General features: G+C 45.4%; 1 protein-coding gene across 1 annotated transcript in view; it reads right to left on the reverse strand.

The window, feature by feature from the left end:
* The window catches only part of LOC135812977 (neurogenic locus notch homolog protein 1-like), a 73,237-nt gene that overhangs the window by 2,766 nt on the left and 56,969 nt on the right, over nt 1-13,502 (reverse strand). The window contains exons 9-10 of the mRNA XM_065326196.1: nt 8,706-8,838; nt 7,150-7,198 (exon numbers count right to left, since the gene is read on the reverse strand). Coding sequence (XP_065182268.1) covers nt 7,165-7,198; nt 8,706-8,838 — 167 coding nt within the window. The 3' untranslated portion in view covers nt 7,150-7,164. The remainder of the gene's footprint in view (nt 1-7,149; nt 7,199-8,705; nt 8,839-13,502) is intronic.

The following is a 13,502-nucleotide window of genomic DNA, read 5'->3' on the forward strand; positions in this document are numbered from 1 at the left end:
TTTTTCTTCTTCTTTTTCCATGTTTTTTGGAATGACATACCACATTTCCGAATTGAAAGGAGGTTCTACAGCAGGAATTTGCCCAAATACCCCCTATAGCCTTTTCTCTTTCCTCCTGAGTAAGGGTGTGACTTGACACGCAATAAGCTGCAAAACAGCGACATTATTGTTATTTCACCATGCTCACAATGACTTTTATGCGAACACAAATTGGGGAAGCTATGGAAGATTGCAGCAGGTGATAGTTCTGAAATTTGTTGTACAAAGTAGGCCCTATGGACAAAATCACACAACATGTCCTTAAAATCTCATAATCTGATATTTTTTATAGCGGCATACGGTAAAAAAATTCACGTTCACGTGAGGCTTGGCTGGACGCCTAGTTGTTCGCATCCGCAGGAATGCCACCACCCTCAAGGATCAAAGCAGGAACACCACCACCCTCAAGGATCAAGGCAGGAACACCACCACCCTCTAGGATCAAGGCACAGATGCAGCTCATAAAGCGATAGGAGGTAAGTAGATCAGAGCGACCCACAATGTGGTCAAAGACAAAAATTCCATTCACTGCATCCATGTTTCCCTCGTGCCAGGCCACGAGTTCCCAATTAACTGTGGGCCGCAGCACGGAATGAGGCAAAATTTCCTTGTCAGTTTTGTGCGATTTTGTAGCACTCGATGACTATATTTGATTTAATTTATTTTAATCATAACTCGTAACATTTTCTCCTTTGTTTTTATCCATGATTACTTTAACTCAACATCCGAGTTCAAATCTATTAGCTAGATGCACCTTATTATCTAATTATTTCACTTTTTTTACTAGTTCCTTCCCATTTTCGTACATTTTCTTTTTCAGTTCCTCCATTGTTCGTCATCTTTCTGTTCCCTATTCAATGAAAAATCCGTCATTTATGAACGACCCAAAGACCACATTCTATGATTCATGATTCAGATGACGTAGACTAAAAAACATCACCGCGTCATTGGTTTTATCAAGAGTACATAACCCCCCAGAGTGTGCAACGCCTGATCCAGCTCTGCATTGGGTCTTGGTCGATCGTAATTGGATCTTCTGATGTCATGCGTGCACTCCATACCAGCGCAAGGCCGGTCTCGAGGCAAGGCACCATTGTTTTTAATCCGAGAGTACCCGTGACTCCCCGGGTTCCGCTCAGATGCCTAGTGTACGGTATTATGACGCAAAGATCCGATTCCGCTCAACCAAGACCCTATGCAGAGCTGGACCAGGCGTTGCACACTCTGGGGGGTTATGTACTCTTAGTTTTATGCAACATGGATGCACACACACACACTCTGGTTTATGCACTCTTGCTGTTGCCTGTTGGCTTGTCAAATCTATACTAGTGCAAACTAGCAGCATGACAGCGCATAGGAGTTTTCGGATCATTCTGCAAAGCAGATTATTACAAAAGTTATCTGAAATGATAAAGGTACACAGTTCCCTTATCAGTTCAGAAAACTTTTGTAATGGCCTCATCATCAACATAGTCCGGGAGCAAAGTTCAAAAAAGTTCTTCTAAATGGGACTTTGCTCGCACCTCTTAGAGGGGACACTTTGGAAGGTTCTGTGTGCGTGCGTGTGCACTGGCTCATATGTGTGTGTGTGTGTGTGTGTGTGTGTGTGTGTGTGTGTGTGTGTGTGTGTGTGTGTGCATGTGTGCGTGTGCGCTGGCTCATATGTGTGTGTGTGTGTGTGTGTGTGTGTGTGTGTGTGCGTGTGTGTGTGTGTGTGCATGTGTGTGTATGTGCATGCGCACCCTGGCTCGCGTGGGCACACTCGTGTGTGTGTGTGTGCGTGTGTGTGTGTGTGTGTGTGTCCCATATGGTGCAGTGGTATGTGCAGCGATTTCCAATCGATAGGTTGCGGGTTCAATTCCCGACGATTATGGTCACACACGTCTTTCTTCTCTTTCTCAGACTCTTCCTGACTTTTCTTTCATTCTCCTGGGTGGTTACCAACAGCCAGTGTATGCCGGAGTATGTGGTGTGGTGTGTGTGTAGAAAAAGAAAAAAAAAGAAAAAAAGAAAAAAATGGAAAAATGAAAAATAGGGATTCACTGGCCAGAAAAAGTCACTTCAAACAGCTGTGTGGTGGATACCAGGCTAAAAATAGTGGCGGTCAATTCATCAGCCTTGCAAGCTGTTGAATGGTGTAATCCCAGCACAAGTTGCTATGTCTAAAACATAGCTGTTCGCTATCATCGCTCCCGCAATGGGCATGTCTGAGGTCTGAGGTGTGCGTGCCCCTCTGGAAGCGCTGTACATACTCTTGTGTGTGTGTGTGTGTGTGTGTGTGTGTCGCCAGTTTCGGAGGCGACAGGACCTGGAGCGCCATTTGAAGCACTGCCTACCTCTCCCCTAACCTCTCTGACAGTACCTCCCTTTGGGGAGCGGCGTGGCCATTTCTGGCAGCTGTCAATAGTAGTAGTAGTAGTGTGTGCGTGTGTGTGTATGTATGTGTGTGTGTGTGTGCGCGCGCGTGTGCGTGCCCTCTCTGGAAGCGCTGTACATACGCAGTTTGAAGCAAGAGCTATGTCGACAAAAGAAGCATATCAAAGTGCTGTGTCTGTTCAAGTCGCAAGAGGACTGATAACTTCATCCCGTGTTCATTCTGGTACTGCAATCCCTTCATGTGTGGTTTGCCACAATTCCCCACCGCTCCATACGTTCTTGTGGTAGTGTGAACTTGAGCTGGGTAAGAATGTCCTTGCTGATTCTGCACCCTAAGTGTAAATTCTGGCTTCATTTTCTTTATCACTCACTTTCTTTTTCTTTTTCTCTTTCTCTCTCTGTCCGTCCATCTGTTCATCTGTATTTCTGTCTGTATGTCTGTCTCTCTCTCTGTCTCTTTCTCCTTTGTCTGCCGGTATATATGAGCATGCCGACTATCTCTAGATAAATACAATTACAAATAACCGACGTAGAGTGGCAAATGGGGTGCATGATTCCATATAAAGAGTCGGCGTGGAGAAAGCAATTTTATTAGTGCAATTAGGAGTATAATCGATGCAGACATGGCCAGACAACAATGAGTTAGCTTTTTCGAGCTCCGTAGTTTTCGCAGGTTTTGTAGTAGCCAGCCGGCAGCAGGCCGGTCTGGAGAAGGGTAGGTACTAGGTAGTTAAATACGTGTAGGTAGTAGTTAGTTAGAGAAGTGTATACGTATGTAGTATGGCTGCAAATATGTCTGCAAAAGGTAGTTCTAACCTAAGCCGCGGCTCAGGCACCCCCACCGCTTTGGAGTCACGTCGAAGGAAGGCAATCACCCCTCCCGCTGCCCTGCGCACAGCTACAGGAGGTTCGTACAGTGCCTCGTTGTCTTCAGGAAATCATGAGGCCCCCGTGGACATGATGAAGGAATTTACGACGTGTATGTCCGAGTTGTTAGACGAACGGCTGGCAAACCTGGTGACACAGGTTGCAGACCTAACCACGGAGGTGACAGCTCTGAAGGCAAGACTTGGTGATCTGGAGCGGGAAAAGACGGACCTTGCCGCCACGGTACGGTTTTTGACAGACGACGCCAGCAATACAGCAGTGCAAGGCGGACCAGTCAGTGCACCATTGACCTCTGACGCGGCAAATGCAGGACCGGTAGTTCAACTCGAACCATACAACCTCTCCGACATCATTGCAGAGGAGGTTGAGAGGTCCAACCGTACTACCAGCGTCATAGTACGAGGACTGCCTGCATCATGGAATGAAACCCTATCCCTGCATTGCAGTACTCTGTTCAAATGTTCGACCTCTGACCTGCTGGAAGTCGAACGTTTGCGCCCACGCGCTACTGAACATGAGACTCCAGCGCCAGGTCCAGCTCCTGTCAGAGTACGCTTTGGAAACAAGCGCCTCAAGGCGTCAGCGTACAAGGATCGCCTTGGCCTGAAAGTGAATGGACATGATGTGTACGTCAACAACGACCTGACTCGACAACAGCAAACGAAGCGGAAGGCAGTACTACTGAAGTATAAGCAACTTCGAGCCAAAAAGGTCAAGTGCTCTCTGCCTTATGACGTCATATTGGATGACAAAGGGACACCTCTCTCTGACAATGCCATCCAGGATCTGCTGTCTGCCCAATCGGACATATCAGGGAACCCCCAGCCAGACAACCGCGCCGTCCTCAAAGTTGCTCATGTAAACATCTGCAGTCTACGAAACAAAGTTCATGAAATCCATCATATCCTGCATGCCAATAAAATTCACATCATGTCAATTAATGAAACCTGGCTAGACAGCTCAGTATCAGATTCCCTGCTGAACATCCCTGGATATCGGATATATCGGAACGACAGGAACCTAAGGGGCGGAGGTGTGTGCTTGTACGTCATGTCTAGTCTCCGCGCTCGTCTCATCATGCCCGCATCCAACACACATCTGGAGTCGTTGTTTGTGTCAGTTCGCATTGCACGGGAGCCAGATGCGTGTAAGCTCCTCGTGAGTTCAGTCTACCGCCCACCGAGCTCTGGTACAGAATTCTGGGAGCAGTACAGTGCCCAGTTGGATGGCATTTTCGTGGACAGCTCTGACCTGCTAGTTCTGGGAGACTTGAACACGGACATCTTACAACCGACTCTACATCATAATCAGCATCTACTTAAGCTTTGTGCAGAGCACCAGCTGCAGAACATTGTCCACGCACCAACTAGAGCGCCGTCAAACACGTGTCTTGACCTGGCTCTGTTGAACACTACCTTTCCATTGCCCAATCCAACGATCATTCCCATGTCAGATCTTACTGATCACCACCTAGTCCGCCTTGATATTGTAATACCGGAATGGAAGCCCCCAGAAACCCAGAGAACTAAGGTTGTGAGAAAACCAGGAATAGCTACTATCAACTACTCTCAGTTTAATGCTGACCTGAATAATATGCTCGAGGACTCATCCTCATTTTCAACATTGGACAGTCAAACTTGCCATCTTCTAACGTCTATTGCTGCTGTTACTGATACGCATGCTCCATCTAAACAAGTTAGACTACCCCTCTGTCCCAAACCTAAGCCTCAACCGTGGGCAACACCAGAGTTACGGAAACTGCTGCAGCGCAGAACTACTCTGCATCGTAGAGTCCTTTCGCAGCCTGGGAATATGGTTCTTAAGCAACAGTATCGTTCTGTCAGACGTGAGGGGACGCTTCTGAGTAGGAGACTGAAATCCCGTTTCCTGATGCACCAGTTCTCGGCACTCCGACGAAATCCTAGAGGTCAGTGGGCTCTTCTTAACAGTCTGTCTGGCAGGCGGAAAGTAAGAAATCAGCCAATTGCATCTCTCAGTAGTCTGACAGAGACATTTGCTAACATAGTGCACGATCCAAGCCGGCCTGCTGACATATGTTTACGCCCAGCCACCCAACAGCCAACTACTGCTGCTCGACTGTCCCATTTTCGACCCGTAACTGTGGCGCACATCACCACACTGCTCAAAGCAACAAACACAAGTAAGTCACCTGGCTCTGACAACGTCTTACCAGCCGTACTGAAGCATGGTCGTGATTCCATAGCAGTTTCTCTCACTGATATTATCAATAAATCTCTGAGCACAGGGTGCGTACCAGATATTTTCAAGAATGCCACAGTCAGCCCAGTTTTCAAATCAGGCGATGCAGAAAGCTCTACTAATTACAGACCAGTCTCATTATTGCCCATATGCAGCAAGATATTAGAACGAGTTGTCTTGGAGCAGCTGATTGCATTCTTTAAGTTACACAACATCATGTACGTGCCTGACAATCAATTTGCCTACCGTACCAACAGCTCGTGTGAGGACTGCCTAGCGCTAGTGGTCGACGAATGGCTCCAAGCCCTTGATAACAACGAGTACTGCGGCATAGTGTTTGCAGATATGAGCAAAGCTTTTGACCGAGTTAAGCATCAAGAGCTCATTGACGAGTTGAAGATGCTTGGCATTGCTGACACTGCACTTGCTTGGTTTGCAAGCTACCTGACCAGACGCGTCCAGCGAGTAAGAGTAGGACAACAGCTAAGTGGGGCCCGCCCTTGCACAAGAGGCGTCCCACAAGGCTCCGTGCTCGGCCCATTGCTATTTTGCATTTACACCCGTGACGCACCACAGTGCTTCCAACATGCATTAAATCAACTTTATGCCGATGATATCACACTCTATATCAGGCACAAGTCCATCCAGATCATCACAACCCAGCTGAGTGCTGACCTTGCCGCTCTGGACCGCTACCTAGATCAGAAGGGATTGGTGTTAAACCCCTCCAAGACTCAGTTTGTCCTGCTCAGGCGACCGAGCACGGAGCTGCCACCTGGCACCGCAGTCACCTGCCGGGGCACTTCCATAGTCCCATCTGCTTACGCTCGGTACTTAGGAATACTGGTTGACGAACATCTGTCTTTCTCAACCCAAGTGGATGCAGTATGTGCAAATGTCAATAGGAAGGTTGGAGCATTTGTCCACGCAAAGCAGAATATCAGCATTTTTGGCAAACGACTTTTCTATTTATCGATCATTCAGTCCACATTTGAGTTTGGCAGCACTGCATATATTCATTGCTTATCACAAGCCCTATATGACAAGCTTCTTACTGCCAGCCGCGTAGCATTAAAGAGAATATTTTCGTTGGATAGAATGACTCCCACCACTCTTCTATACAGTCATACTAACTTGTACGCCCTTGAGAAACGCCTCAACTTCAAAACCTATGTATTTGTTTACCGCTGCCTGAATGGACTTGCTAGTCCTCTTCTGCGAGACCGCTTTACCTTGCGCGCCCATGGTGCTCGCACTGCAGCCACCACCCGTGGCCAAGTCTCTGCTGCTCTTGTTCTGCCCCCCGCTAACACCCGATATGGCTTTAGTGCAATTTCTTATTTGGGCGCTGCCAGGTGGAATACACTTCCACCGGCTTGCCGCATGTCTAGTTCACCAGCTGAATTTCGCTCATCCATCAAATTATACCTAGGGTTCCCTGTAAAAAGGCGCTGACGCCTGTTGGGAATTCCCTAGTAAAAGAAGAATAAATAATAAAATAATAATAATTCCCTGCCCCGACTATTTCTGACGAAGCAGTCTGCAACTTTATTACAGTATACATGGAAAAAAATGCTGCATGAACTGATCACATGTACTCAGTCATAAACTCATGGGTTTTCTTACCTCCAGTTGGAGTCATTAAGCATTCATCTCTGTCATAGAAATATGTTTCCTACAGAACATATTGATCAAGTACACAGAAAATGACAAAACTGGAACTGAATAAAACTGGAAGAGACATACTCAACTATAGCAGCAGAGTAATGGCATGCGTGTAACACAATTATCTGAAAACTACAATACATGTATAGCACAATAATAATGACATGGAGCGAGATGGTGGCTGAAGCATACCTGGTGGTAAACATATTCAAGACTACACAACGCTCTCTAAGCTGAAAACTTTTAAAAAGGTATGAGAGTATGGCGATATAGATGTGTACCTGCAGGCACGACAGAGGCTTTAATTCCCGTAGCTATGCAGAAGACGTTACTTCAGTAACGTCTGGCGCTAGCCAGGGTCCACACAGCTTTAATTCCCGTAGCTATGCAGAAGACGTAACTCCAGTAACGGCTGGCGCTAGCCAGGGTCCACACAGCTTTAATTCCCGTAGCTATGCAGAAGACGTTACTCCAGTAACGGCTGGCGCTAGCCAAGGTCCACACAGCTTTAATTTGGTGTTTGTGTGTTTGTGTCACGCCTGGCGCTATCCCGTATCTGTCCCGTACCGTACCGTACCATCAAACACAGCTGGCCACATACAGCTGGCCGCAATATTCAAATAGGGCTTTCAAACGCAAGATCATAACCTGAAGCAACTTGGAAGAATGAGTATGGATGCGAAGTGTATGAGGGAATGCATGTAGGGCGATAGTGCGGGTTCGAATCCCAGGTTATGCTTAAAAAATAGGAGAATTGAAAATTTTATAACATCCCTATGCCTTTTTTGCCTAGGTCATCAAGGCGGTAGACGGTGTCTTATTACCCTCGACTGTACCTGTCCCGTACCGTGCCATCAAAGACGGCCGGCCACAATGCATATTCAAATAGGGCTTTCAAATTCAAGATCATAACGTGAACCAACTTGGAAGAATTAGTATGCATGCGAAATGTATCGGGGGATGCGTGCAGGGCGATAGTGCGGGTTCGAATCCCAGGTTATGTCTTAAAAGAAGGAAACATTTATATGAATTTATAACATCCGTATGCTTTTTTTTGTCTAGGTCATCAAGGCAAAAAAGCATAGCGTAGGACCCTGAGCTTCCAAGCTCTCTCGTTTCTTAATTCTTTATCATTGACTCTCAGAGGCAGGGGCACTATTCGAGACAGGGGCACTATTCGAGACAGGGGCACTTTTCGAGACAGGGGCACTATTCGAGACTGGGGCACAATTCGAGACAGAGGCACTATTCGAGACAGGGGAACAATTCGAGACAGGAGCACGATTTCAGAGAGGTCACTCTTCGAGAGAGGGCTCTAAACAAAATTCGGCTAAGAAGGTGGGTGATGCGTGCAGATATGTCCCCACCATCGAAGATTCAGCAGTGCCGCCTGCACAAAAGACCACCGACCCTGCCCAAATCTGATAATTGACATTTAATGCTGCAAGGGTTAACCTTTATCCTCCCAACGTTCCCATGCTATAGAGACATAGTGAAGTGATGCAACTTGAACTTACCCAGATCCAGGAGACTGTTTCTTTACCAGAGTGAACACAATGCCTCCAATCAATGCGACCAGCAGCAAGGTGCCTATGACTAGGCCTGCCACTTGACCACCGGTTAAGCTTGACTTTCCATTAGGAATATCCACTTCTCCAGTCAAACAAAGTCAAATGAAGGACACCAGACCAGAACACACACACACACACACACACACACACACACACACACACACACACACACACACACACACACACACATACACACACACACACACACACAACAACATACCAGCGCGCATACACACATGCAAACACGCACACACACATACACACACATACATATGCACACGCACACACACACACACACACATGCACACACAAACGCACACACACACACGCACACACACACACACACGCACACACACACACACACACACACACACAAACACACACACACACACACACGTATGCATGGCAACAAATCAACATGCCTCGGTGAATACAAATTACGCAAACCCTTCAGCACATGGTCATTTCCAAAACTGCAACAGATTGACATCAATGGCAGGAGTGGGAGTATGTACTCTTGCAATTAGCATACCAATTTCAGCTAACTTGTCGTATGGGTCATAAGTTAAGTAGTGCAGGAATAACAAGAGCTTGCCTATCATACTCTTTGAAAAACGAAACAATTAGAAGAAGGTGCGCATGATGTCAACGACCATCAGCAACATGCACAGCCTCATGGTGGCTGTCTTCCTCACCGTCCTGAAAATCATACATACAGTAGAGTACAGAACAACAAGGATAGTCAAGGCTTGTTTGCTGCTACTTCAAGTTTCACACTCTCGCAATCATCAGGTAACAGAGGGGGGGGGGGCTGATGATTGTGAGAGCATGAAACTTGAAGTAGCACCAAACAAGCCTTGATTGTCCTTGTTGTTCTCTATTTCGCTCTGCCTCCGCGGTGTTGGGTACATCCTTCGCTGACACAGTACAGTAAAAAAGAAGATTTTGTAGAATCTTGCACTTGAAAACACCGCCCTTCCGGCAACAGGCTCTCAGCTGTACCAAATAAATAACTTTTCAGCGCGAAATATTGGCAAAGTTATTTATTTGGTGCAGCTGAGAGCCTGTTGCCGAATTAGCGGTGTTTTCAAGTGCAAGAAATGCGCTGCAATGAAGTTTGGGAATTCTGAAGAAACGTTTTGTAGAATCTGGCCATTCATTACGTATAATGTTGTTGATATACTTGAACAATCACTTCTTCTCATTGCCTCTGCCTCCGCCGGGCCCCAAAGCACAACCGTCCTGCTCGCCATCATCATCATCATCATCATCATCATCCTCATCATCATTACCACCTTCACCTGTCAAGCTCAACTCTCCTAGTACATGTAACAGATCACCTGGGTTTTCATCATTGCTGCACACTCTGCTTCTATACTCCTCTTCCCGCAACTGTCATGCAACTTGTACTTTCATCATTTCCATCAGTCATGAATTACATTGATAATTGTGGCAAGATATCGTTCAGAAAACTTTCAATTGTTGCTAAGATTGTGATATGAGTGCCCACCTAGTTTATTTCATTACTGGTGAGTGCGTATTATGTGACCCTGTTCTATGCAAGCAAAAAGAAAATGTTGTAGCACTCACACTTTTCAAATAATACGCACTCACCAGGTTTGTCCACACGCACTCACACCTGCCACATTCATCTACTGCTACCATTCTCAGATACACTGCAAACGTTCACGCTACACGCATTATGCATAACCGCAAGCTGTGCTGCATTCTCACGCTTCTTTTCATATTACTCTAGCTATATAACTGGTAGTTTTAGTGATTCTTACTATGTGACGATGTTCCACTGATGATAGTCACACGAAAACGTTCTGGACTTGTTTCATTGTAATTGTTTTAAACATGGTTATGAGTGCACAATTGATATTTTGCTATTTTTGCTATTCTGCTACAGTTTTCAGTTTTCTAGTATGCTCAACAAAGTAACAAGTTAAGGCCGATTCACAATACAACTTTCTGAGACGCGACACGCGATTTGCGACAGTTGCGACAAGAAACTGCCTGTCCCGAGCTGTCGCAAGCCGTCGCAATGCACCTGTCGCAGAAGTTGAAGAAAGTTCAACTTTTGCGACATGCGACACGCGACATACACAAATGGAGTACAGTTGCGACCCTGGGTGCACGTGCAGTGCACGTGCATAGTACTACTTGTGCGCATGAGGCCGTCGCAAACATGAAGAATATTGTGAACCGTGTGTCGCTGCCGCAGCTCGTCGCATATGTCGCAAGTCGCATCGCAGAAAGTTGTATTGTGAATCGGCCTTTAGTTTCAAATTCCAAATAATTTCTCGATCGACGCATTCTCTGTGTATACTCAAATGTGGCCGGTTCTCCACGGGACCGAAGTGGATCGACAGCGACATGTCTCACCTTGACGAAGAATCAGATCATACTCCTCTCAGCAACATATGAGCGACTTCAAGCACCTAAAAATATATCGATATATTGGTCCTTCATCCTCAAAAAGGTAAATATTAGTTTACTCTCATCATCAGTGGATAATTAGATGACATGGAGGAGTTTCTACGCATCTTTTGTACGTCGTTTTCGAGCAGTGAAATGTTCCAGAGTACGGAACTTGTGTGTTTGCCGTCATTGCCAAGGTTACGATCGCAAACACGCCACCTTCCCGCGCTATGCTTTGTTATTTTGAACATTGTTACCGAAATTAAAACCTCCCGCGGAAAATCGATGTTTCTCGTATCAAATTTGGGTGCGAAAAATCTATCTGCACCCGATGACGCAAAATCTCCATACGAACCATGATTCATATGAAAGCCAGTCCGCACGGATTCTCTGTGCCAAAAAATCGTATGGAGCACGCCTCGAAAAAATCCGTAGCGCCCTTACAGATTTTAGCACGGAAAATCGTACCCCGGAACCTCTCTAATATGGAACTAAAGTGACCTTTGCTGTTCCTGAGGGAGAGACCAAATGTACTGTTCAAAGGAGGAGTCAAAAGGCGGAGTCAACTGAACAATGGAGTAACAAGGAAAAACAGAGAGAATCAACAAGGAATATGACGATGAACTGGATGATGAGATGGACAGGAGGTGATACGGACGGTCATGATGAGATTGGCGACGACGGCAGCGTCGGGACGGAGGAGCTGGATGAAGATGGTGATAATCAGAAGTCTGTGTTTCACCGTACTTTGTCGCGCACGATATGCTCGACAATTTCGGGTGCTTGAAGCTGTGTGTATTCGTCTGTATAAGTCAGTTCTGTGTAGGCATAAGAAGCATGTAGTAGCACTCAAGTTATTATTCGTAAGTTCACACATTGCTTATTTTTGTGTTAACGTATATGGCTCACAACTATTATCTCAAGTCGTTGTTCACGCTCCTTTTTTGAGCCTTTTTTGTATAATTGTATCACTCCAAAAATCATTTTTTCCTCTGCTGTACACTATTATTCTTCAGTCAGGAAAATCCACTGATGAGAGTGACAAGAAAATCGATTTTGATTAAACCTCTTTTAGACTTCTTTGCTGTGTGGCATGACCGCGGAACTAATTATTATTCATTGCAATCATTAAATTATTGTCTCCTCGTCGCTTATTTATAATAATTATTAGGGCTGAAACGATTATACCGAATAATAGAGTACTTGTTTGATAACTCTAACGATCGATCAATCGTTTAGATTACCGATTACGATTATTTTGCGTTTTTTAAATTTGTGTCCAGAAAGTACTGTAAACCCTCGTTTTGTGAAGTTTGAATCAGTTTCCGCTGGGAGTATGCAGTTGCCAGGGGTATGGTTCATGTTCTGAGGTTAAATTGACTTCAAAACTGCCATGTTTCGGAGCTACCCTTTCACTAATACAGATTTGTTGGTATTATGAAGGCATAGTTTGTGGAAACAGAGTAGTGTTTGCACAGAATTATGACTCTGATTATAATCGAGTACTCGATCGTTAAGCTAAAGAGTAATCGATACGTGAAAATCCACGATCGTTTCAGCCCTAATAATTATTAATTATACAAAAGAGAAAGACCAAGGAACTACAAGCTACGCTATACTGTCCACTAACACCACCAGTTACTAAACAATCAGCTCACGCGATACCATTGCACGACACTGACCGACAGTACTGACGTTCTACAACTAACTGGCTAACAGCTCTAGCACATCTAGGATGCACACTCCAACAGCCTCATAGCCAGCAATCGCATGTCATCACGTACATTCAAAATCAACATAATTTTGCTATAAATCGACCTTTTTTTTCAGCATCACTTTTCAACGAGGACGACGCAAAGTCGACCGAACGAAGCCCAGAGGAAGTAAATCACCCCCTCCATTTCACCATCACGATACTGACATAGATACAAGACGAAACAACTAAAAAAGGCACAAGAAAACGGTACGGCCACCTGACTTTGGTCTGAGAATTTCTATCACGATCAAAAATGTACGAGGAGCACTCAAAATAAGCTACCGTAGTTCCAACTTGGAAGGTTCTAAGTTATAGAAATAAGATAACATAACTTGGCTCTCCATCTGAGTACAATTATTAATTAATTACTATTATCCATTATTCTCATTTAAGAGAGCATGTCTGAGAATACCAAAGTATGTGTGCAAGTGGATCTCTCCGATTTCGCTCAAAATTTGCAGGTAGGTTGCCTTTGGGGTGTGGATCGATTGTGCAAAGCCCTTGAAAAAGTTTCTGAAGGGAACCTTGAAATTTGCATACCCTCAAAAATGGCCAAAATATCA

Source organism: Sycon ciliatum, chromosome 3 (assembly GCF_964019385.1).
Source record: "Sycon ciliatum chromosome 3, ocSycCili1.1, whole genome shotgun sequence".
Taxonomy (NCBI): Eukaryota; Metazoa; Porifera; class Calcarea; order Leucosolenida; family Sycettidae; genus Sycon; species Sycon ciliatum.